Source organism: Pipistrellus kuhlii, unplaced genomic scaffold (genome assembly GCF_014108245.1).
Source record: "Pipistrellus kuhlii isolate mPipKuh1 unplaced genomic scaffold, mPipKuh1.p scaffold_m20_p_10, whole genome shotgun sequence".
NCBI lineage: Eukaryota > Metazoa > Chordata > Mammalia > Chiroptera > Vespertilionidae > Pipistrellus > Pipistrellus kuhlii.
This window is the reverse complement of record NW_023425405.1, coordinates 34613167-34639240: the sequence shown is the minus strand read 5'-3', so window position 1 is coordinate 34639240 and position 26074 is coordinate 34613167. Positions and strand designations below refer to the sequence as shown.

General features: G+C 42.0%; 1 protein-coding gene across 11 annotated transcripts in view; it reads right to left on the bottom strand.

The window, feature by feature from the left end:
- Nucleotides 1–26074, bottom strand: part of ICA1 (islet cell autoantigen 1) — a 112940-nt gene that overhangs the window by 23809 nt on the left and 63057 nt on the right. For 10 of the 11 annotated variants that reach the window (XM_045578394.1, XM_045578398.1, XM_045578393.1 and 7 more), the window contains exons 7-8: nt 11229–11354; nt 9912–10010 (exon numbers count right to left, since the gene is read on the bottom strand). In XM_045578394.1, the coding sequence (XP_045434350.1) occupies nt 9912–10010; nt 11229–11354 (225 nt within the window). Of the gene's footprint in view, nt 1–9911; nt 10011–11228; nt 11355–20419; nt 21180–26074 lie in introns of those variants that run through there. The other variant, XM_045578399.1, reaches the window with a different exon arrangement.

Sequence of the window (26074 nt, the reverse complement as noted above, 5' to 3'; positions counted from 1 at the left end):
TTACCCCATTCATCAATATTTAACATTTTGCCTCATTAGTTTCATCATATTCTTGGGCTCTTTCTGTCTCTCTAATGCATGCCAACTAAATGGGACCCGTGATCCTTGGCTAGAGGGGGAAATGCTATAAAGAACAGCACTGGCACAATGTGGCAAGTGGAATATGGACTGTTGTCTAGATGCTTTGTTTTCATTAACATCTGATAAAATGAGTCAGTCACGTATATGTGTGTGCGTGTGTGTGTGTGTGTGTGTGTGTGTGTGTGTGTGTTTTGGAAATGTGCAACCTTAAGGAGGAGTTCAAAAGATGTCAAGGACTTACTCTTCAATAGATCTGCCAATCACATCATTTTATTCACACACACAAACACACACACACTCACCCCTGAATGCAGTTCACTCCCATAAAGAGTGGTCCAACCCTGGTCAAAGTGAAGCCAGGAGTTTTCCAGTCAAGGCTCCAATGGCTCCAAGACTCGCTTTTCATTTCTGTGACACTTGCCCAGGCCTCCGGGTTCCCTCAATTATCTTCTCATTGCATTTCCTTTTTATCAGTCAGAACTAGGCAGGGCCAGGACACGGCTGCTTCCCGCCAGGCTGTGTCCAGCTGCCACGGAGCTCCCCTAAGCCCCTGAGATGCCCTTGACAGCTCCACGGTCATCACCCCCTCTGTCTCAGGCCTGACCTCCCCTCAGAACCACACTTGAACAGCTCTCAGACAATCCCTTTGTAATGTAAACCACTCCTTCCTTCTTTTCAGCCCCTTCCCCTGTTGAGCCATTAGCAGGGACTCAATTGTCGGCTCCCTGTCACCACAATCACAGTTAAATCACTATTGTGCTTCACCGACAGAATAGCCGCCATTCCAATTGCTACTTTAATTTATTATTAATAATTCCTGTGACAAATGCTCCTCTCATCCTACTATCACCATTGTCCTTTTAATAATCTGGCTGTTGCCACTTAAAAGACATGCTAAATATATACTTGTTGATTGATAAATTAATGCACAGAAGGTTAAACTGCAAAACTTAGAGCTTTAGACAGGAAATGCAAAGGCTCAGGAGAGTAATATAGAAAAGTTTATAAAGCAAAAAATAATACTGAGGGGGAAAAAAGAATTTTGAACTAAGGGGATTGCATGTGTATGCACACACACATATCAGCTTTACTGAGATATCATTCACATACCTTAGAATTCACCCTTTTAAAGCATAGTTAAATTATTTTTAACAAAGTCACGGAGTTGTGCAATCATCACCACAATCCACTTTAGAACATTTTCAAGGGGCATCTCTTAAAGCAAGAAAGAGTTTTTAGATCGAAATAAGCTAAATACTCCTCTACATAGCAGGGGGGGGAAACCCCGCAACAACACATATGGAACTTGTTTCTGACAGATACATTTAAGAGATAAAAGAGGCTTAGAGAAACTCTGAAACATCACTGAGGACAAATCATGTCCCCTTTCCTCTCTCAAAATCAGGCCCTGGTTGTGACTGTCAGGTACAGGATACCCTACAACAGTGGTCGGCAAACTGTGGCTCGCAAGCCACATGCGGCTCTTTGGCCCCTTGAGTGTGGCTCTTCCACAAAATACTAGTGTGGGTGTGCACGTACAGTGCGATTGAAACTTTGTGGCCCATGCGCAGAAGTTAGTTTTCCACTCTCAAAAGAAATTTCAATCGTTGTACTGTTGATATTTGGCTCTGTTGACTAATGAGTTTGCTTACCACTGCTCTACACCCTGGACCTATCCCCACGGTTTTAGTAAAAGGCCTAACTGGGGGCTGGGGTGGGGTGAATTCTCTAGATTAAAGTCCACAACTCAGCTGAAAACACTTAACCCTGCAGCATCCGTGAAAGTCAGAGGTGACAGCATTTTCTCTGGGACATGCACACCTGCTAGGGCAAAATGAACCTCAGACGCCTGGCTGACAGTACAGATGAAGCAGCCATCAGATGGAACTATTTTGTATCACCGGCTGATGGAAGCCACATTCAAATCCACGCCCAAAGATGAAATGTCAAAGCATTCTGAATCTAACCCCCAAACCCACTAGGTCCTCCGTTATAATTGTTGGTGAAAATCACTACTATTAGCAGCCAAACAGCATCATCTGAAACGGAAAAGTTCTCTGAGGGGGAAAGAATGTTTTGGGACTAAGCAACCTTTCTTTGTGAAGGCTGCACTGACATGCTAATAGTTTCCATCAATGCTTAAATGGTTTCAGGAAGCACACACATGATATATAAGATCAGCGTGACAGAGGGAACGCACAGCCCGGGCTTGCAGAAGTGTCTTAGAAAGGAAACAGCTCCATATAATAACGGGAGTTACTACTGGTACTTTCTAGATTAGGAAACTAAAAAGCCAGAGCCACAGTCATCTGAATGAAAGCAAAAACGACCCAGCAAACACATTTCACAAACAGGCCAGCAGCCAGCCCTCATCTCTGACCCAAATGTAATGTTTGCCTTTAACAATTGGATAACATATTCTCTAATCTTTAATGACGACGTTTAATTTTCTTAGGCTCCTTCCCATTAATTAAACTGGTATGCACATGAAGGTGCCAAATATTGTCCATAAAAGGAAATGAAAGTGCTCAAAATAGTGAGGCATGGTGAAAAGATGTTGGACACAGTTGTGTGTATGTGTTTGTGTTTATATAATTGGTAGCACATGAGGAATCAAAAGCAGAGGACATGATGTGCACGAGCCGTGCAATTCCTGGACATGAAGCCCATGCCCTCCCCACCCATGCAGTTATAAAGTTATATATTTAGGAAGACACTATATGCGGAGCACTATGAATCTAGGACCAGAAGGTACTCTCGAACAAAATATTGAGGATTAAACTGAGGGAAAAAGAAACACAACTGTAATCTATATAATCTTATTCTTTAACATAAGAAGGAAAAGTGGCACTGGGAAGGCATCCTAGTGTCCTGAAAAGAGATGGACTTTGGCAGGGGGTTATGTAGTACTGTGACATGGAAAATGGTCTCCCCTCTTGGGGCCTCTGTTTACCCATCAGAACAATGGGACTAATATCAAGCCTGCTTTTCCTGGGACATTGTGAGGATGAACTGAGATAATGCTTTCACAGAGTACCAAGCTCATGGGAAGCACTTAAACAGTGCTTTCTTTTCAATGACTTAAAATCTAAAAGCAATTGGAGGTCATAAAGGTTCATCTTGTATCAGGTACTGCACTGCATGATTTACGCATCTCACAAAGCCCAGAAAAACAGTTTTCCTGGTCTCCCAATATGAAAACGAAGACTCAGAGGGGTGAAGTAACAGGCTTTCGCCTACAAGCAAACACTTCAAAATGTTATTTTTAATTGGAAGGTTGCAGCTGTATCTTTTAAAAAATTTTGTTTATTGATTAGAGAGGGGGGAAGGGAGAGAAACATCAATTTGTTATTCTGCTTATGTATGCATTCATTGGTTGTTTCTGACAGGGATTGATCACATAACCTTGATGGAGCGTGAGGATGCTCTAACCAACTGAGCTACCTGGCCAGGGTCTTGCATCTGTACCTTTTAAAGATGGCACTTCTGCTTTCTCCTGCTCTTCTGCCACATGGGCAGAAGTGCCACCTGGAAGAAATGCCACATGGCAGAGAGCATACCTGTGGCATTTCTTCCGGGACATCCTGGACGTGTGGCCTTGGGCAAATTACTAGACATTTCTGAGCTTCGATTTCCACTTGGAAACATGCAAAAATGACGAGGATGCCCATCTTCCCAAGGTTATTTCCAGGGCTAACTATAACATATGCACCTCACTTTCTACATGCCAACGCAGAACCTAACAGTATAATTAACTAGAATCCCCAACCTTTGTACATTAGAGCCACGCATAGCATGACAAACTCTCTTAGACATTCCCACACCTCACCCATAGCAGAGTGCTTGGCATAAAGGAACCACCCACACACACAATGGGAATGTCAAAGACTTCCCCCTTGACAAAGACTTAGGGAATGAGAAGAGGAGGGGGTGGAGAAGAACTCCAACTGTGAGGAGAACCCAAGGGACCAGCTGCCCAGAAGGACAAACATCAGTCATCATAAGGACTGGATGAACAGTGACCATCTGGATGAAGGCTAACTCTGGCTTGCCCACCGCAGAGGTCAGCGGTGGACGTGGTCAACCCCTCTAACCACTTCTCTCCCAGTGACCTGGATGCATCCCAGTTTGCTGTTTGCAATGAGCTGGCGCAGAGGAGCTTAGGTAAGAAAAAAAAAAAAAATCGCTCTGCTAAATGCTGTGTAAAGTAATGACACTGAGCGAAAACTTGAAAGTCTGAAAGGATCTCCTGGATGCCGGCCATGAGTAATTGCCATGTTGGGACTGGCAACGAAAACAGCATTGCAGAGATATTTACCCAATTTTCATAAAAACGATTATGGCTTTATTTTCAAAGCAAGTAACTACAGAGCCATGTGGCTTGTCGGTAAATGTTCAAGTGATTAACTGAGAAATGTGGAGGTGGGTGGAAGAAGGCTGTTAGGCATACGAATCTGAGAAAAACAAAATTTAGAAGAGGAGGATTTCTGAATTGTGAAAGCTAAAAGCATTCTGGTCTCTGGAATGATGTTCCACATGACAGTGCTATGTCTTAAACCCTGGGAGACGGAAGGGAACAGTGGCACATCTGTTTCAGTGGTTATTTTTGAACATGTTCAGAGTTAGGTCTGCACATTCAGGTTTCCTCAGAGTTCAAAATCTGGCACACACCAAGAGCCCGTTGCAAAGCCCAACTGCATTTTTAGAATGAGCCCTGTTGCAGGGGTGGGAGCGCTCTTTCCTTTCTTGTTTATGGACCTGCCCTCTCCCTTCCCCTCTCCTATCCCTGTGGGTATTAGATGAGCCCAGACTGGCCTGCAGGGCTGAAGGAAAGGTTTGGGAAGGAGCTCTGGAGCATCCTGGGGGTCAGGAGGGAGTGGGTTGGGTTACCTGGGCGAGATCTGAGACATCTCCTATCCCACTGCCATTCACAGCTTTGCCTGTGAAACTCACTGCGGTGCCAATCAACCAGGGTGAAGATGATCAGAAAGTAAATTAAGCTTTGCCAGGGCTACAGAACCTGGCAACCTCAACAAGCACGTCTACATCGATACAATACTGACAATGGCTACCTTCTGGACCTATTACAGCAAGCATGTCAAACTCAAAGGCTAACACAGGCCAAAAAAATGAGGCATGTGGCCCTCAGGGCCACGAGTTTGACATGCTTGCAATTACAGCATTCCTGATAATCCATCCCTATTACCCCCACTAGGCCTGCTGGTGCCACCACTATGGCTGACACCGTTACTGCAAACACCACCACCACACAACTGGAAACTGACACGCTGGATTTAAAGCCAGGCCTGCCGGCTCTCTGTGTCCAGAATGAAAAACCTGGCTTTCCCTCCAAATCACTGGAATGGGCACATCACAGGCAGCCACCCTGCTACCAGACATTTTCATTAAATGCAGCCACTCTGGTCTCCATGCAAATACAAGTGCAGAGGACATGCCTTCTCTTCTGTCAGCTCTGAATAAGTGCTGGACCCTTCAAAGGGTCCCGTGCTCACTCCTCCTGCAGACATTGAACTCAACCACATGCCGGCATGCTACATAAGGACCACAAGGCCACTGTCACAAACAGGATTTTAGAATTTCCGGAGAAAAGCCACTGCTTCTGATGTCTTGTGCTCCCTCCCCTCCCCCACACACACACACTCGCCCCCCTCTCCCATGTCTGTTCTGGATTCATGGGGACATTTGCAAGCAAATGTCATCCTGGAAGGATGAGATAAACATGAGCACATCTGAGGGTTGGTAACTGAAGATGGTACTGCTTTCCTACAGACAGCATCTCATTTAGATTTTTAAATAATGCTTTAAACTCTAAGTCTAAATCACTTTCTCTAAAAAAGGGACAGTGCTTTCAAGATGGGCTAGGAACATTCCGCCCCTGTCCCTATGACTTGGTAATTTCTGCCATGTGAGAGACATTTCCAGATGACTCAGAATCGGTATAAAATTAGCACATTAATGATAACGCATGCAAAATGCATATGCTTTGTAGCATTTTAATGAGTCAATAAATATTTATTGTTTTAAAATGTGAAATTACAGCACTGCTTCTTTTATTGGAAATCACTTACACATAGTCTCTCTACTTTAAAAATTTTAAATGAGCTGTTAAAATGATTAGATCACAAAATTTTATAATATTGAATTTCAATGCTAAATTTGCCATGAAGTTAACATTCTACAAAAATCATAAATTAAAATGAAAAGACTATGTCACGAAAAGTAGAGTCAACAGAATTGCACCAGGCCCAAGTAAAAGCAGTTCCCTCTCTTTCTCTCTCTCTCCCTCCCTTTTCCCTCTCTCTCTCTCTCTCTCTCTCTCTCTCTCTCTCTCTCTCTCTCTCTCACACACACACACACACACACACACACACACACACACACACCATTACCAAAAATATAAAATGTCAAGACAGTGACATGGATATTTTTCAATTCACGTGTATAATAAAGTGATTTTGAAAAAGAACTATACCTATTTTGTAGAGAAAAGCTCATTAGTAATAAAACAAACTTCAGGGGCATGAGTTACATCCTTGCAATTCTGCAGCAAAAGACTCTTGCCTCCAAACAGGATGCACTGAGTGTTTAACACATTAATTATCATCCTTCATCAAGCATAAAACTAACAGTCAGGAAATACAGCTGCGGTGGCACAATTATCAACACACTCAGAATACACCCCGCAGCAAAGAAAACAAATGGGTCGCTTTTCATTAACCAAGCCTGGCAATCCTCTCCAAAGACAATGTTTTCTGTCTAGCCAGAGACCCAAAAGGCAGTTAAGCGACTGTTTACTTAGGTAAATCCAGAGAACAAATAAATCGTGAAAATATCTATTTAAATGCCAAAGTATCCATTATGGAAATACAGTGCCCTTCAGAAGAAAATTACATACATTAAAAGATGACTTGATCAAATCAAAATCTAACCATAAGGCATGTGTGTAAAAAATATGTTTGGGCAACAGAGTTAGTAAGTTAGGTAATATCCTCAGGCTTGGTGGCGACATAGAAGGTACTGATGGTTTTCATTTTTATGTTTCATGGCATACAATAGGAAAAGCACGGACCTCTGTCTATGCAATGATGGGCTGTGGAATAACAGGATTCTATTACACAGGTTTGAATCCATATAAAAATAATTAGCCATTAGCTTGAGAGTCTAAATGAATAGCATTCAAGAGAGGTAATAAAAGCATAGTTTATTTGTTGATTTCTGGACACTTAACATATTTGGTATTACCATAATCATATTATACCTTAACAGATGTATTACTGCTACTGAGTTTGTATTACAAGTAAACCATAAACTGGTACTTAACCCATAATTTAAGGAAGGCTCCGGGGATGTGAAAGGCAATGGAGAGTCATCTGCCCAAAATATTTGCAATTATGTCCTGAACCATTGCCATCAAACTTTCACTAAGTTCCCTGCCCAGAAGTCCTCTAACGTAATCAGCTTGATCCTCTCAGCAGAATCAGATATCATGGCAAAAATTCAGGAGCCACATTTCCCTCTTCACAGGAGGCCAGGGAAACACAGAGGGTTCTTCCATTCTTGTGGCACAAATTCAGTTTCATATCGTTCTTTGTGTGCAATCGACTCACACCTGAGCTCCTTTTAAGTCATATTTGGGGTAGGCATCACTTTATCTCCTACCTGGCTGATTTGTGTTACGTACAATTGTCTTTCAAAAGACAAACTCTGAAGTTGTAGATAGCATAAAATAAAATCTGATGCACATTCATGCCCTCTCTGCTTTATCAAAGAATAAGCCATAGGATTCTGCTCAGGCCTGTGTAAAAACTGTAAATAGGGTGAGTTGTACTAGTTTTAATCAATCTAAAGATATCAATTAAATCCATCTGATCTAGTGTGTCATTTAAGGCTGCTGGCTCCTTTTTGATTTTCTGTCTGAAGATCTAGCCGTTGATGTCAATGTGATGTTAAAGTCCCCTACTATGACTGCATTACTGTTGACCTCTCCCTTTACGTCCATTAGGATTTGCTTTATATATTTAGTGCTCCTATGTTGGGTGCATAAATGTTTACAAGGATTATATCATCTTGTTGGATTGCTCTCTTTAATCATTATGTAGAGTCCTCCTTTGTCTCTTATATAGTCTTTGTTTTAAAGTCTGTTTTTGTCAGCTAAAGGAATTGCTACCCAACTTTTTATAGTCATTTCCACTTACATAAAAGATCTTTTTCTACCCTTTTACTTTTAGTCTAGTCTTTTGTGCTGAGGTGGGTCTCTTGTAGACATCATATGTAAGGTTCTTAGTTTCTTATCCATTCAACCACCCCATGTCTTTTGATTGGGCCATTTAAGCTATTTACATGTAAAGTGTTATTGATAGATACAGATTTATTGTCACTTTAATTCTTTATAACTACGTTCCTTTCTTTTTCTCATTTAAATCAATAGGCCTTGGTCAGGATAACTGCTTTAGTCCTTACCCACAGGGCAACACTGCCATGTGCTGAGGAAGGCTGTGGGTTCACTGTGTGAAAATGAAAGGAAACTCTCCTCAAGTGCTCATAGTCCAGCTGACAGAAGTGAAGGCACATTCTGAATCCATCCATGCAGCTGTGAGCGAGCAAGTGACCCACTGACAGAGGGATTGTGAGGAGCCAATCCAATGGCCAGGGGTCCTGGCTGGTGTGAGGTCAGGTACATCACAAGGTGAGTAGACTCTCTTGGGTTCCCCTTGGGACTTTCCTTTAAAGGGCCAAGGACTTAAAGGTTTCTGTCTTAGTATTTCTGTAGATGCAATGACATTACAAACATCTTAAATCAAAGATGTGTTTAATGGAGAAAAATAGCTTTTTAATGTTTGTTAATAAGAAAGATGATGAGACACAAATTGCCTGAAATATCAGAAGAAGGTAATGTCAAGGTGAACTTGAACTAGTTCTTTCCTGGTATTTTCTTTTTAATGATAAGACCTGGCCACCTGGTGTTTGCTCACCATTCTTCAAATCCTTGTGGAACTCAAACAGTTTTCTTATCTTGCCATGTACTTACCCTCAGCAACCATTAGAAAGCAAAACGATGCCACATTCAGCTGCAAAACTGGGAATCAGACATGTGCATGTATCCCTTTTGAGCTGAGAAATCACTGCATTTGATGTTGCTTTTTCAATTAGAGAATATTACTACAGTCTTTATGATAAAATCCACTTCTACACTGGATGGTACTCACAGAATAAAATGTTATTTGCCAGAAGTAAGGGAGAAAAAAATACTTTCTCAAGTGAGCATTTCTTAATTTAATAATTAAAAAGTAACAGAGTGTACCAGACTTGTACATTCTTCCCTTTAGCCATGTCAAACTAGCATTTGAAAGGAGCAGGACCCAGCCTCAGGCTGGAGTTCACCACAATTCATCTTCTAGTAACATGTACCATTCAAGGTTCAACCTGTGTATTTAGATAGTTCTAGCTTTGAATTCTGATGCAGTAAAAAGACTCCACTGGGGACCCTGGCTGGGTGTCTCAATTGGTAGAAGCATAATCCCATATGCCAAAAGGTTATAGGTTCAATTCTTGATCAGGGTACATACCTAGTTTGAGGTTTGATCCACAGTTGGGGCATATATGGGAGGTAACAGACCCATGTTTCTCTCTCACATCAATGTCTGTCTGTCTGTCTGTCTGTCTCTCTCTCTCTCTTTCTCTCTCTCTCTCTCCCCCCCCCCCCCCATGGGGGTATAGTTCTCACTTTGCTTCTCTGCTCTTGGGGTCTGTTAGAATAAAGAGGCTTGACTTTTTGTAAGATTTTCTGATGGCCTCTCTAGCTTTCATACCTTCAATGTAGTAAATTCATATGGCTGGTAACCTCTGAAGCTCTCATGGATGGCTGCCATAGTGTGAGAAGTTTTCTCCCAAAAATGAAGCAGAGTGGTCTGTAAAAGAAGATAGTAAAACTATTAAAGTTTTGAATGCCGAGTTCTAGTCATGGGCCCCAGAGAAATGTGCCACCTGTGGCTGTCAAGGTCCTCCAAAATATGATTCCCTGCAGTCTCCTTTCCCATTGTGGTCGTACTGAACCCCTATATTTCAGCCAAACTCAGTGCCTGCCTGTTCCCCCAAATATGCTGACGCTGGTAGCTTATGTGCTCTACCATCCTGGACATTCTCCTCTCCATCCACTTTGTACTCATTCCAGATCCACCTTCCAAAACCCAGGACTAATCGTTAACTATACTTTTCTGGATCCCTCAACTGATTGATTTTCTCCCTCTTCAAACACCGGTCAAATTTTATAGAACTTATTTTACTTAGCACACCCTGGGCTGTCCTTGAGGTGTAGAAAATATATTCAATAGTTAGATTTTATTTTCTCACTTTCTTCCTAAACCTTTGGGGTCAGAGAATCTGGTCTTATTATTTCTTATATTCCCAGTAACACTACAGCAGTGGTCGGCAAACTCATTAGTCAACAGAGCCAAATATCAACAGTACAACGACTGAAATTTCTTTTGAGCACCAAATATTTTCAACTTAAAAACTTCTTGTAATGCCACTTCTTCAAAATAGACCCATGTAGGCCATGGTATTTTGTGGAAGAGCCACGCTCAAGGGACCAAAGAGCAGCATATGGCTTGAGAGCCACAGTTTGCCAACCACTGCACTATAAGGTGGCCTCCCACGCTCAGTTGGTGCTCATGGTACTGTTGATGGATACACAGCACTAACCCGAGGTCATTCAACCAAGGGCATTGAATGATGACAGCCTGAGGAGTAAGCGACTGTGCCAGAAGTACAGGATCAGTGCTGAGTTCACAGGAGCCTTTCTGAAGGAGATGACACAGTCCAGTACATCAAACAGAGTGGGATTTGGAAGGTCACCAATGGAAGGGGGCAGGGCACTCAGGTGGGAATCACCACCTATGCCAATGCAGGGAAGTGGGGCATTATAGTGCATGTATAGGGAATAGCTAATATTTGGTTGGATTAAGCTATAGTCCACTAGAAGGGAGAGATGTAATAGGAAGTAAATTATGAGAAAGGCATTCATAACTTCATAATGCCCAAACCATACCTTTAGCTCAAACTCACTTTTTCTGTTTTCTAAACCTCATACCATTCTTGGTTCACTGTAACATACATCACTTTGTTACCTGGTATGTTGCTAGCATATGAGACAAGAGATTGCATCTGCTCGCTCCGAGAAGATCCACTTTTTGACACACGTCCATCTTCAATTTGTCAAAGCTTTTTTTGGCAAGGCGTACTTGTGCTTGTACCTGGGAGAGTAAAAGGAACCACTTTGAACCAGTCAAACTCTTAAGTAGCTAAAATTTTCCCATTAGAAAAGACCAATAATGGGCTTATCTCTTTCATATAAGAGAACACCTTTGAAAAATTCCAGGCGGCCAAGAAGAACCTACAACACCCATTCTTTGCCTCCAAAGGACCAAAAAGACAGTACTGGATATTATGATTACAGAGCAAAATCACCATCCTAATTATATATTTCATTCCATTATTAAAAATTCTCCCCTTTCAAGCCACTTGCAAACTGACCACAGTGGGGAAAAGTCCAGAAACACACAGGGTAGCCTGGAGAGAACCTTTGCCCCATTGGATTTCTATAGATCTTTGAAGCTGGCCTCCTTGAATGTTAACATCTTACGCAACAGGCTACATTTGTTTTTTAAAGAAATTAATATTGATACAATCCTATTAACAACAGACATTACTTTTTTTTTTTTTTTTTTTTTTTTTTTTTTTTTTACAAACTCATATCCATATTTTATTCCAAAATCCAATTTAAGGTACTGCAAAAGAGAATTGTGATACAGACTGGAAAACAACCTCCACTAATAAATTTATTTAAAAAATTAATATCACCCAAGGATATGTTTTATTATATTTAATTTAGAGAGAGAGGAAGGGAGAGAAAAAGAGAGGGAAGGAGAAAAAGAGAGAAACATTGATGTAAGAAAGACATAATGATCGGCAGCCTCCAGTATGCCCCTGACCTGGGATGGAACCTGCAACATGTTGGTGTGCTCCATGATACTTCAACCAACTGAGCCAGGGCTCAGATCTTTTTAGTTGAGTATGTGCACAAGCAATCCTTCATCCATCCCTGAGCCATCTAGTAATCCAGGGACAGAGTGAAGGTCAGGAAAAGGTTCAGGAATATCTATATGTTATCTATAATAATAAAAGCATAATATGCAAATTGACCAAATGGCTGAACAGCAGAATGACCATCTGGATGACCTTCAGGATGACCTTACAGATGAAGCCGGGGCTGTGAGGACCAAGTCCCTTGTAAGAATTTTGTGCATTAGGCCTCTAGTTCTATTTGTTATTTGATAATAAAATTGACTATTTTAAAATGTAATGCAGCTACATAAAGAATGATGACATCAAAATATATCTTTCCTCCAATCTGAGGCATCAACGCATAATATTTTAACCAGGGAAAGTCAGCCAGATACTAATTTATCTCAGCTAATTCACACAGAGGCAGTTACCAGGTAGGAAACTGTGAGTTGGGAGTAATAACAGCTCTTTCTCACAGGATAGATAGATGCTGGGGGCAAGGATAATGTCTACCTCGAACACCATTATATGATTAGCATCTGGCCACCTGGTACAAAGTAGGTGCTGAATACATATTTGGTGACTGAATAAAGACATTTTCCAGGCCATTTCAAAAGGTAAATTAAGCCCTAACTGGTTTGGCTCAGTGGATAGAGTGTCTGCAGACTGTAGGATCCAAGGTTCAATTCCGGTCAAGGGCATGTACCTTGGTTGTGGGCACATCCCCAGTATGGGTTGTGCAAGAGGCAGCTGATCGATGTTTCTAACTCTCTATCCTCTCTGTAAAAAATTAATAAAAATGTTAAAAAAAAAAAAGGTAAGTTAATATTTTTGTGGGATGCGAATCATGCCTTTTCCTTTACATGAACAGAATTGGTTACTCAGAGATATGCTTCTATCCTAGGAGAAAATATTTTACTTGCTTCTGACACAAAGCTCAGGACTTAAGATGCTTTGAAATGTGCCCCAATTGAATGGTGTTTGAATTTCTGTAAAGTAATTTTAGAAACCTAGAAGAAGATTCAACACTTGACCCAGTGAATTCTGAAAGGCCATATGCTTTGTGTGTCAACAATGATTATTAAAATACTTAACAGACTGCTGAGTTCCCAAATGGCGAGCCCTTTCCCTGCCAAACAAAGAGGATGTTACACTGTGGGGCATTTTGATTATGGTCAAGTTCATTTACAATTTTGTGCTCCATGCCTGCTTTCTGAAACACGTTTCCTGCCTGCAGCCTGAGGACAGAACACCAAGGACATAGGCAGGCACAGGCCACCTTCACGACTCTTAATTTCATATGCCTCCAGATGCACTTAAGTGAAAACTGTTTTGATTATTATTCCTTTCAATCTCAGATAAATTACATTCGATTACATAAACATCTTGTGGAGCTCCTCTGTGTTTCAAGGTCCTTTAAAATGTCTTCAGTCAAATAAATGTCCCCTTTGTTTATTTCTTAATTTTATTTCTGTTGCTCCACCTTCCTCCCCAGATTCTCAAAGTTCCAGGAAATGATCTCGCATATTAGACCCTCTTTACGACCCTGCTTTTTTCCCCCAGGCTGCAGAAATGCAATTTACCAGATAAAGGAGCAATGTCTCCAACTGCCAAAATGACAGGGCACTTCTCTGTACTTACTCCTTCTAACCTGAAATTCTACCTCTTAGCCGCAACTTGAACTACATGTGGTGAAGCCAAAGCTATTCATCCTCTTAGTTCAATCTGGCTTCCCCAGCCAGTGAAAAGGGTCTTCTTCATATTACTCTACAACCAAACAATTTGAGAGCAGTTTTGTATTTTTCTTAAGTGTTTTCCCCCTTTATTAATGAAATAAAGAAAAACTGCAATCCTATGTTTATTACATTTTCTTCCAGGAAAAGGCTCTGTCTTCCTCCCTCAAACTATTCATTCAAATATTTATTTTCTCCAAGCAGGTAGCAGTGAGTAAAATGAAGGTGGTCTCTGTCCTCACAGAACTAAAAGTCCAACGGGCATTTTCACACCAGCGAGGGCATAACAACAAACTGACTGATGTGCTCAGAAGGAAAGCCATATAATCCCACGCGAGAATGATTTACCAAGGAATCTAACTCAGGAGACGCTCTCCAAAGAAGCAGTGCATAAGCTCTCTTCTGAAGGACTGAGCATGATTAACTGAGCAGGGAGAGAGAGTGCTCCAACAGAGAGAGAAGCATGTGCAAAGGCCCTAGGATAGGGGGGCAAGACGGCAGGTCACAGGAGGCCAGTGCAGTTGGGTTGCTGAGAAAAAGCAGAAGGGTAGTATGAGATGAGGCAAGAGAGGTGGGTGGGGGCACATCCTGGAGAAAGGTTCTTGTAGACATGCGCAGGATTTTAGGTTTTATCTTAGAAGCAGTGGAAAAACATTGGAAGCCTTTAAACCTGGAAGGCATAGGATCTTATTTTCTGTTGGAAATGATCACTCAACTATGGCGTGGGAATATAATCTCAACCCCTTTATACAAACATGCCATGCAGCCTTTATTCAGATGCTCATTCTTAGATAATGAAAGCCATCCAAGTTTCCTTCCTACTCTGCTCTTCAGAACTCAGCTCTGTAACATGCTTTCTGGTCACGAGTGCAAAAGTCACCTGGGACAAGGGAGCACAGGGTGATTTTTCTAGGAATGTACAAAATATTGCAGTGGATGAATATCTTTTTAAAAAATATATATATATTTTATTGTTTTTTTACAGAGAGGAAGGGAGAGGGATAGTTAGAAACATTGATGGGAGAGAGACATCAATCAGCTGCCTCTTGCACACCTTCTACTGGGGATGTGCCCACAACCAAGGTACATGCCCTTGACTGGAATTGAACCCGGGACCTTTCAGTCCGTAGGCCGATGCTCTATTCACTGAGCCAAACCAGTTAGGGCATGGATGAATACATTAATCAAATAATTATCTCAGCAATGATTCAGGAGAAATTGGGTCCACACCGCAGACCACTCTCTTTTGAGTTCCCAGAGAAGAGAGTTTCCACTCTGCTTTATTTCACTTAATCATGTGTCCCAAGTTAGACGAGGAGAATAAAAGAGTAACCATTTAATGTGAGCAATGTTTCACCAATGTTCCATTTTTATAGAAGAGAACACTCAGGCACAAAATGCTCTGCCTAAAACCAGATAGCAGTGACATAGAAAGGTCAGAATCTGGCCAGGTTGGATGTTGTCTCCTCTTGTCTAAAATATACAGTCCCCACCAAAACCTTCCTGTGGCCCATTGCCTGCTCTCCCATATCCCTCTGCAGGCATCATACCCTCTGGGCACACTGAGCTGCCATTCTCCACCCAAACCATAGCAAACCCACCTCCACATTTTTGCGCATTTCCTCTGCCTGGAAAGACCTCCCCTTGTTGTTTACATGGTAACTCTTACTCACCTTTAAGTTTCCACTCAAAGGTTTACTCTTCTGAGAACCTTTTTCTGTAATGCTCCTCAGCTGAGTGAGCATCTCTTCCTCTCTGTAGTCAATGCACTTGGCCATCACCCTCATGACACAAACTATCCTAAGCGCTACTTGCTCCTATGTCTGCCCAGCTGCCCTCGACTATGTGCTGCGTGAGGGTGAACGCTAAATATTCAATTTCATAAGGGTAAGTGATGCAAAACACTGAAAAATAAGGAGAGGGTACCAGAAGAATGAACACTGAGGCCGTAACTCTGCTCTTGGACAGAGCACAGCATGTTGTGTACCCAACGGCTGTCACACTTTCCCATACACTGTCCCTCTTCCCCACCGATACCACCACCATTTTACCGAGTGGGTGTAACACGTACACGCACACACCCTCATCTGATTCTCACAACACTCCCACACCACACCATACTTTGGTTTCTGTTTCGCAGAGAAGGAAACCGGGTTTCAGAACCATTGAGTAACTTGCCCAAGCTAATTTGACTGGCAGGGGAGGAGCAGGATGTGAAAGTCCACCCTCATTTCACTGAATCATTTTTGCTTTCCCAATTGTAGCAAATGTCAATCTGGTAAGATGGACTGTGGAATACCCCACATGGGGGAGTGTCAGCGGTTTGCCTACTACTCATTTTGCTTGCCACCTTTTCATTACATAAAAATATTCTAATATGTTAAAATTGAGATTCTGGCTTCTTGTTTTAAAATACAATACAGGACTCACTATGCAATAATGCATCCATTCATGTAAAAATCTGAGTTCAGGGTATTCTGTTTTTAAGCCCTTGGCAAGTTGAAATAAATACTGCTAAAATTATTCATAGCCATGTACTTTATAACATGCAGATACAGTTCAGATTAATTTAGCTAGCTACCGCACTTCCTCAGCATTCTTAATGTTTGCTCAGCTGGTAAATTATTTTTTTCTGTTAACATAAGGCAATTCTGTCATCAGAATACTTGACTGACTGGGTTCACTTCCTCTTAGGCCATTAGTGGAAATATTAACTAGGGTCACAAGACTGAGCCCGGACACCAGCTTTATCAATTTCTCTCTAATCTGAGAAGCACACATTTCAGGAGAGTGTCCAAGATTACAGTACTATCATTTTATCCCATTGGTATTTCTTATATTTTACTGTGGTTTTAAAAATATGTCATTCCTTTTGTTATTACTCTTTTTTGATTATTTATTCATTCCTATGTGACACATGCAAGGCTGGTGAATTGGCCGCTTAATCTATGCCTGCTTATGCTTTACATTACAGTATATTTTTATTATGCTTATCAATGGCCCTTCAATGTAAGTAATCTAATTCACAAGCACAAACCAACTCATACGTTAACAGGTGAACTGATTTGCTGAAAATGATCCTGTTTGAGAAGTTGTGTTAATGGGGGAAAAGATCAGGCCTTTTCCTTGACGGATCCATGTTGCTGCCCTCGAGTTGTATAGCGTGGTGGAGCTGGGAGTTAAGAGAGTTTCTGAAAAGATTGATGCAAGAACAACACCTTCACTGGTTGCCCAGAACATCCACATAAATCCACTCTGTAACCTGTGCACACACCCTTCAGGATCTGACCCTGGCCCACTTCTCTAGTTTCATTGTTGGCTTCTTTCTCTCTCACTCTTCTCTCCAGCAAATTGCCCAACTCACTCTTTTCTCTCAGTGCAATCTCCCAACTCACCAAGGAGTTTTATCCTTTTCCTTTCCACATGTTGTTCCCACTGACATCCTTATTATTCTCCTTTGTTGGCTCTTCAAAATGCAGCTTGTGCCTGCTCTTCTAGGAAGCACATTTCAGTCCTGGTTGGGTACCTCAGTTGGTTAGAGCATCCTCCTGATACAACAAGGTTGTGGGTTCAATCCCCAGTCAGGGCACATTCAAGAAATAACCAATGAATGCATAAATAAGTGGAACAATAAAATTGATGATTCATTTTCTTTCTCCTCTTAAATAAATAAAGCATGTTTCAATCCCCGAATATGACTTCCAGAGGTTCCTCCTTTGTCATGTTCCTACAACTCTTTATCATATGTCTTTATTAGATAATAATTGACTTTAATTGGCTTCTGCATTCTCCAGGGAGCTTGTGGTAGGAACCATATCTTGATTTTGTTACCCAAATTTTTAGGTAATAAATCTCCTCTTGTCTAAAATATAAACCCACATCCAAACTGATAGTAGGAGCTAAAAAATGCTAGCCAAATAAACAGCTTTTCACTGGTACACAGTAATATACAGCATCACAAGCTTTGCGTCTGTAGCCTCCACTTTTATGGTCTAGTGACTGACATCCCGTTGCTTGGTGTGGTCTCTTCTTTTTAGAAGACACTGCCACTGTAATTGTATGCCAAGAAGGAAGCCTGGCCAGCTCCTTCAATTTCTCATTAGTCTGAGTCTTTAAAACACTGTCTATGTTGAGAGTCCGTATATTTCTATAGCATCTCTCTGCTCTTTCCTGCTAAAAATCACTTCATTCCAATATACTCTAATAGGCTGTCCTGGAAAATGTGTGTTATGTGTTCTCTGCACACACCCAAGCCATTGAAGTTTGGTGCCGGTGAGGATTCCCTTTGTCACGAGAGGCCTAAGAACATTTCAGATTTTCAGGATGATGAGCAAGTGTTCTTGTGGCTGAGGCTGCTCGCTGTCCATAAACATTCATTGGCCTTTCTATATTTTCCAGACTCCCCTGAAAATAGGTGTGGCCACTGGACCAAGTTCTCTCCAGTGGAATGTGAGCACAAGTAACATGCAGCCTTTCCAGGCTTGGCCCATAAAGCCTTTCTACACAGGCATCGGCCTGCCCTGTTTCCTTTGGGGACGACTGGGATGTCCACAGCTAGGAATGCTGGGAGGCAGATTTAAGGATTGCGAAGCTGTTGTCAGCACGGGTCTCTGAATGACATCTTGGAGGAGAGCTCTTCCACCAACCTGAACATCTGCCCAGGACTATTTTGTCAGCAGAAAGAAAACAAAGCAAAACTCCTATTAGTTTAAGCCATGGAACGATGGAATTTTGAGTGTCTCTTTGTACCACAGCCTAACCTAGACCATTCTACCTAATATAGGGATGGCTTAAAGAAGAGGCTAGTTAAATGATAAGATACTAGATATATTGTAGCATTGGGTTCAAGTCTAATGATGCCACAGACAATTAATTGCCAGCTATCCAAAGACCTACTTCCATTACTACTTTGATCATCAACAAGAATGCCATCAATAATATCTGATGCTTACTAACATGATCAAAAATTCATTTAAATGCTACTGAATTTTTAAAGAAATGTTGTACAAAAGCAAGGCGGGTTGGGATGAAAACAGTGAAACTACTGGAAAATTCTTTGGTGTTTCATCATTAGAATTCCTAGCTGACTCTGGGGAACTTCTAGTGCTCTCAGCCCAAGTTCCCCAAACTAGCTTCCAAATGTGAATAATACTTTTCTTGAAAAAGGAGAAAGTCATTCAAAAAAAATATTTTTACATAGAAGAAATTTCTTGATACAGAGGGCTGGAAATATATGCTTGAAATGGTGAAGAAAGTAGAAAGCTGGATATGTACATAAACAGAAAAAGCACCTCTCATAACAATGGTCCTTTTCCTTTAAAGTGCTTCTAAATAATTGTGTCAGAATCATTTGGGGTTGTGTTTTCTTTCATATATGCTCTATGCCTCTCATCCTCCCTTTCCTTAAACTACTTAGTTTCAGTTATTTTTAAAGGCTTAATGAGGTAATAACTTAAAATAAAGTACATTAAAATTCGCTCCATAAGCATTAAAATATGTATACATACATACAATAACCACCCAAATCAACGTGTACAACATTTTCAGTATTCCATCAGACGCCTTTGTGTTCCACTCCAGGTCACACCTTCTCAAAAACAGAACCAGTACTCAATATTCCGACCTCAATCACCATAGATTACAGTTGGCTGATTATGAATCTCATGTAAAGGAAATCATATTCTACATATGCTATGATGACTGCTTTCTTTCAGCATCATGCTCTTGAGTTTCAGCTATATTATGGCAATGTAGCAATAGGTAATTCTTTTTCATTGGTATATGGCATCCTATTGAATGAACAATAACACAATTAATTTGTCCATACAATTGTTGATGGGTATTTGGTTTGGTTTCACTTTGTGTTGTGGCTGTTCTGAATAACACTGCTATGAACATTCTTGCACATGAGTTTTACTCATTATCCTTGGGTATAGGCCCAGAAGTACATTATTTTTAGTAGATAATGCCAGTTTTCTAAAGTAGTTCCATCAGTTTATGCTCCCACCAGCAATGTAATTTCAATTGCTCCACATTCTCACTAGCATTTGTGATTGTCAGTCCGTTTAATTTTAGCCATTTGGTTAAATGTAATTTTTAGTCCTTAGTTAAAAAATTTAACCCCAATAAATCCAATGAAAAATTAAAAAAAAATAAAAGTAAGGCATTACCAGCATTCCCATTACCTGAAAAGGTAAAAAGAACACAACCCAAATGCAAACTAAATATACAATATAAATATAGTATCTAGAACTATGTAGAAGATGATCCGAATGTTAAATTAACTAATGCTATCATTGGGACTTATGTGAAGGTCCTGTATTTAGCCGAATGCAGGTCAATTTGTCTCTGTAGGGTTGGGGGTGAGGGTCACATGAGATAGAAACATTTAACAATGATGAATGAGGCATGGTCCCCACTCTCAGAGAATTTTCCAATTGCCAGGAAGATGAGATATGGGCAAAAATAACAGAAAATAACACAGTCCTTGAAAAATACCCTGAGAATGATCCGAAACAGGATAGGATTCACAGACATTTATTTTTTCTGTGTATTATCACTAACACAGAAAGTTACTTCTTAGATTCCATTAAGATGTTTATCTCACCGATGGAATAAAAACAGGGAGTTAATGTGCTAGCATCATCTACGTCAATGGGCTTTCAAGGTCCACAGCAAGACCCTGGATCACTGTGCCTGCTGAATCGGTAACTGTGTGGCCAACCATGCTGGACAGGAGTGCTCAGAAACGTCCTGCGGTGCTTGCTTTCCTGTGGATAACACTCAGCTCATCCTGTTCCTATAGAAGAATGTGGGGCTCTCAACTATGGACATGCATCAAGGCCATTTCCAGACTCCGGGAGGAGGGCAGGAAGGGCGGGCGCACTGCCCTTGGCCGCGGTTGTACTTGTTCTCTATTAAGTGAAACGTGCTCAACAGCGGAGGGGTTCCGCTCTTTACTCTGCAATAATGGCTGAATTCATATCATGGCTTGTTTTGTTAAGAGGGGAAATAGAGCAGAAAAAAAGGAAATTTGCTTTAATCATGCTCCTGAGGGAATAGTATCACAATATGAAAATCACAAGACAGCTTTCTCTCTTCTGAGGCTGCTTACAAATAATCCCTTTAGAATACATCTAGGTTTGGAGAGAAATTCATACCTTGAAATAAAACCCAACAACCTACTGTGGATTAAATACCTATTGTATGTTAAATATATACCCAAGAGTATCCCCTTGGAGAGGGGAGAAAGTGATCAACTACCTTTAACATTATTTTGAACTAAACATTTTTAAGATATGAAAAGGGAAAAGATAAAATAAATTTTTTTTTGGTTAAAAAAATAGGAAAAGTCAGCTCAAATTCAAACTTAAGCAATACTATGAGATAGTGGTAACTGATATTTGGAATAAAACTCAATTTTTACCCTGATCTTTTAAGAATAATAACTGAATAGATGGATGTGCCTAATGTATAACATGCAGAGCAGACTTATGAAACTCTAAATCCAATGATCCATCATTTATCCATTTATTCACTGATCAATGATGATGCATATGCAGTGGTTCTCAAAATGTGCTTCCCGGACCAACAACATCAGCATCACCTGGGAGCTTCTTAGAAATGTAATTCCTGGCCCCACCCCAGATCTGAATCAGAAAGTAGGATAGGGCTCAACAATATGTCTTAACAAGCCCTCCAAGTGATGATATCACTAAGTTTGAGATCAGCCTCCTGGAGTGAAAAGGTTAAGGACATGCTCTTTGAGTCAGAGAAATGTGGGTTCAAATATTTGCACTTAGATTTATTGTCTCCGTGACCTGGAACGAGTGCTTTAATTTGAGTCTTAATTTCCAAGTTAGTAAACAGATACACTGTACCTTTCAGGGCTATTATTAGGACTAAAGGAGGAAATATATACAGATGAGGTCTGTAGTGTATGGATACAACATGCACCCAATGCTGGGTGCACAGGAAGTACTCCGTAATGGACAGCTGTGATTCCCAGGCATGGAAGACCCTGTGTTAGGTGATGCTGTAGGAAACACTGTGTTAATCAGACATGGCTTCTTTCTTCAAGGACCTAAATCTGGAAGATGAGCTACACTAACAGGCAAATGATCATGATAGGTGGCAAAGAGTGGTGTATAAATTGTCCTGGGAGGCTGAAAGAGTGGAGGAAGCAACAAATAAATTGTGTTTTTTTAAAATATATATATTTTATTGATTTTTTATAGAGAGGAAGAGAGAGAGGGAGAGAGAGTTAGAAACACTGATGAGAGAGAACATCAGATCAGCTGCCTCTTGCACGCCCCCCACTGGGGATGTGCCAGCAACCAAGGTACATGCCTTTGACTAGAATCGAACCTGGGACCTTTCAGTCCGCAGGCCAATGCTCTATCCACTGAGCCAAACCGGTTTCAGCTAAATTGTTGTGTTTTTTTAAACAGGAAGCTTCTGGAGAACCACAGATTAAGGAAGGCACATTCCTGATGAAAGGAACAATAGGGAGGAGGGCGGGAATCATGGGATACAGAGTTTGGCTAATGGGATAACAGAAGGGTGAGCATATACTTTATTGTCTAAACAGGGGCACTTTGCAAGTGAAAGAGCAGTATTAATGGTTAAGTCAGAGCCCAGGCCTACATGGCTCAGTGGTTGAGCACGGACCTATGGACCAGGCAGTCACAATTTGATTCTGGTCAGGGCACACAGCTAGGGAGTGGGTTTGACCCCTAATAGGGGGAGTGCAGGAGGCAGCCAATCAATGATTCTCATCATTGATGTTTCTCTCTCTCTCTCCCTCTTCCTCTCCCTTCCTTTCTGAAATAAAAATATATATATATATTTTAAGTCAGTACAACAGCTCTAGAGGAGACCATGCATGGTCACCCTGGAGAACAGGTTGTGGGTAATGAGTACTGGGAAGACGGATGAAGAGTGCGCTGGATTTGTGCACTGAAGGGTCTCCAAGGACAGGGGGAGGGCTCTGTGTTCTAAGTCACCAGGCGCTGCTAAAGATCCTGAACAGGGATGTGATCTCAGTGTGTAGGTACTTGGGACGATGACTATGACAGCACCGGGTAGGCTGCTACAAGGATGGAGAGGAGGGGATGGATGAGAGAGATATTTCCCGAAACCAATTAAATGTCAGACAAAAACAGGGAGAAGCTGAACCCAAAGCTAACATTTCAAGCCTACATCAACAAACAAAAGGAGGGCAAAAGAGAAATTGGCTCAGGCTCTAAGTATCATGAATGCACTTCCAGACACAGGGGTTCAGTTTGATGGGCCCTGTTATATACAACACGTGACTGGGTCCCAATGAGCCACTGGTATGGGGAAACGTGACAACTAGTTAGAATGGAGTACTTACTTCAGTAAGGAGCTCTCCAGATAGAGAAGACAAGCCATTCAATATCTTGATATAACGCATAGGCTATTTTATTTGTATCTATATTATTTAATGAGCACCTACAACTGGGCGACAGTGAATGTTTGTGCCACGCTGAATATGGACGAGACTCTGTTTTAAGTACTTTACTGATATTACAGATTGAATCCTCATAAGAATCTTAAGAAGCTAATGCAATTAAAATTGTGATGCTCATTTTTCTGATGAAATCACTGAGGCTCAAAGAAGTTAAGAGACTTGCCCAAGATTGTCCTGCTATAAAGCATGGAGCTCCCAGCAGGTCCTGGGGGAGTCTCGCTTCAGAGACTGAATTCACCGTGTTGTCATGTGGGTTTTGATACTCAAGACATTTAACAGAACTTGATAGAGTCAGGGTTGGAAAATAAAAGTTTTATTAACCTAAAACGGTCATGAGTGTTTTGTTATGTACATGAAATACACAGAGAGAGAGAGAGAGAGAGAGAGAGAGAGAGAGAGAGAGAGAGAGAGGGAGAGAGAGAGAGGCGGGGGGGGGGGCAGAGAGAGAGATTTAGAGGCATTATTTCCAGTTATATTACTCAAAACTGCTTTCAGAGATGCAAAATAAACAGAATACTCAATTCTTATACTGCTTTTGAGGAATAGGTATTCACATCCAAGAATATAGAAAACAGTCACAACTCCCTAACACATAATGACACATCTATTTGGTTTCTAAGTCTCATCATTTTCCTCTGGAAATCTCTCCCTTGCTCCCTCCTTTCCCTGCCGGAGCAGCCTGCACAGAGCTGCCAATGCGATCTTCCCCCAAAACCACTCAACCGTGGTTACTTCCTTGCCCAGGAGCCTTCATAATGGCATACTTATTAATGTCAGACACCAAGCCACAGAATTAAGGCTCAAACCTGAGCCACTGTATTATCTTCCAAATGGAGAGGACCTTTTAGAATCATCTTTATAGTTATTCTTTTCAATAGTGAGTATGGGGTAAGGATGGGAGCCTGGCAGGGAATTTTGGTAGATGTTCAGGGATTATAAATGCAGGAGTGTGGGGGTGACTGGGCCTTTAGAACCATTTCGGGGGTGAAAGTATATTTTTAATGTGGGAATTACCAGAGTTGCTGGCAATCCAAGAGGTGCCAGTGCAAGGAAGGCCCGAATAGAGGGAGGGAAGGAGGGAGGAAGGGAGAGAGAGGAGAGGGGAGGGGAGGGGAGGGGAGGGGAGGGGAGGGGAGGGGAGGGGAGCGGAGGGGAGGAGAGAGAGATATCTAGGCTGTGGCTTCCCAGGGCATGGAAGAAGGCAGCACTCAAGGGAATCAGACTATGGTTTTGGCAGGAACATCCCCTGCATTCCATCTCTCAGTGATGCAAGGAGGAGGGCAAGACTCCCTCAGAGAGGCCACGGGACTGGGTGGAACTCTTGGACAGCAGATGCAGAGGCCATGCTTCCCAGGGAACCAGCCTTGAGAACTAGGGAGAGGAGAGAATTCAAACAGAAACCGAGATGGGAAGTCTTTCTTCCTCTGCCTTAGATGCTACCCTCCTGAGCTTTGCAACATCCAGAGCTCATCGTAGTGATGGTACTTTGCATTACAAGCATTTGCCTAGATATCTGTCTCTGCACTAAACACTTAGCTGCCCCTGAGGCCCACTCCCCATCCCCCCAGTCCCCCAGAGCAGCATTTGACTATATCCACAACCCTTAGCCTAGAGTCTGGCACAAAGCAGGTGCCCTGAGTAAAATGCCTGTGAATGAATGAATGAATGAATGAATGAAACGAGGGTAGAGCTTTGATCAACTGGACTCATTATACTAGGAGGAGGCTTACAATTCACTTAGTTCAGTCCTATTGTTTCACAGATACTATGAGGCCCAGGGAGGTGACAGGGCTTGCTAAGGCCCATGGTAGGGGGGTGGGGGCGGGATTAGTGCTAGAGTAGGGCTGGGGACCCAGAATGTAGGGGCCATCCTTTCTCCTCTTCTCCCTGCTAGGAGCATGGAGTCAGCCCCACGGTCATTCTAAAGCTTGTTGGCCGGTGTTGGGAAGGCAGAATATATTTTCCCATGGAGACAGGTTTTTTCTTCTTTTTCTTCCCCCCCCTTTTTTTTTTTTTAAATGGTGGTTCGGTTCCCAGGCCCGGCCACAAAAGCCTATTTACCCCATAGCTGAGCTCAACTATAAACCCAGCGGTAGCTCTGAGGCCTCATGAACCCCTAGCTCTGAGCCCGCAGTCTGGGGGGCAGGTGGGCAGCTGGCTCCGCGGGAGGGAGGGCAGAACTCCCAGGAGCAGACCAGGAGCGCGGGGTGGGGGCTGGGCAGGGGGGCTGGGCAGGGGGCCCTGGAGGCAGCTGCAGGAGGCTAGGCAGCCTCTGAATGCCTTGGTGGTTCTTAAGTGGATTGTTTGTAAGTTGGGAACTGTCTGTACTTAGAAAGGCGGGTTTCAAGAGGTAGTCGGGATCCTATTTCACTTGAAGGCCCACGGTAATGAGGGTTCTTTATTCATAATGAAGTAGCCACTAATTGGAGGGCCAGGCTCAGGAGGCCAGTTGGAATTTTCTGCTCCCGGGCCAGAACTGAGTAATATTATGCAGTAGCTTGGCAACACCTGACTTCTGCATAAAATTCATATAAAAATCCACCGCGAAGGGCCTGTCTGACATTCACTGTGTTTATTAGTAATAATGATAATAACAGGGTGGCTCAGACACAGCATTAAGCTTGGAAAGTAAATGAATTCTCCATTTCCTCAAGCCCCTCTCCCCGCCTCCCAGCCAGATTAG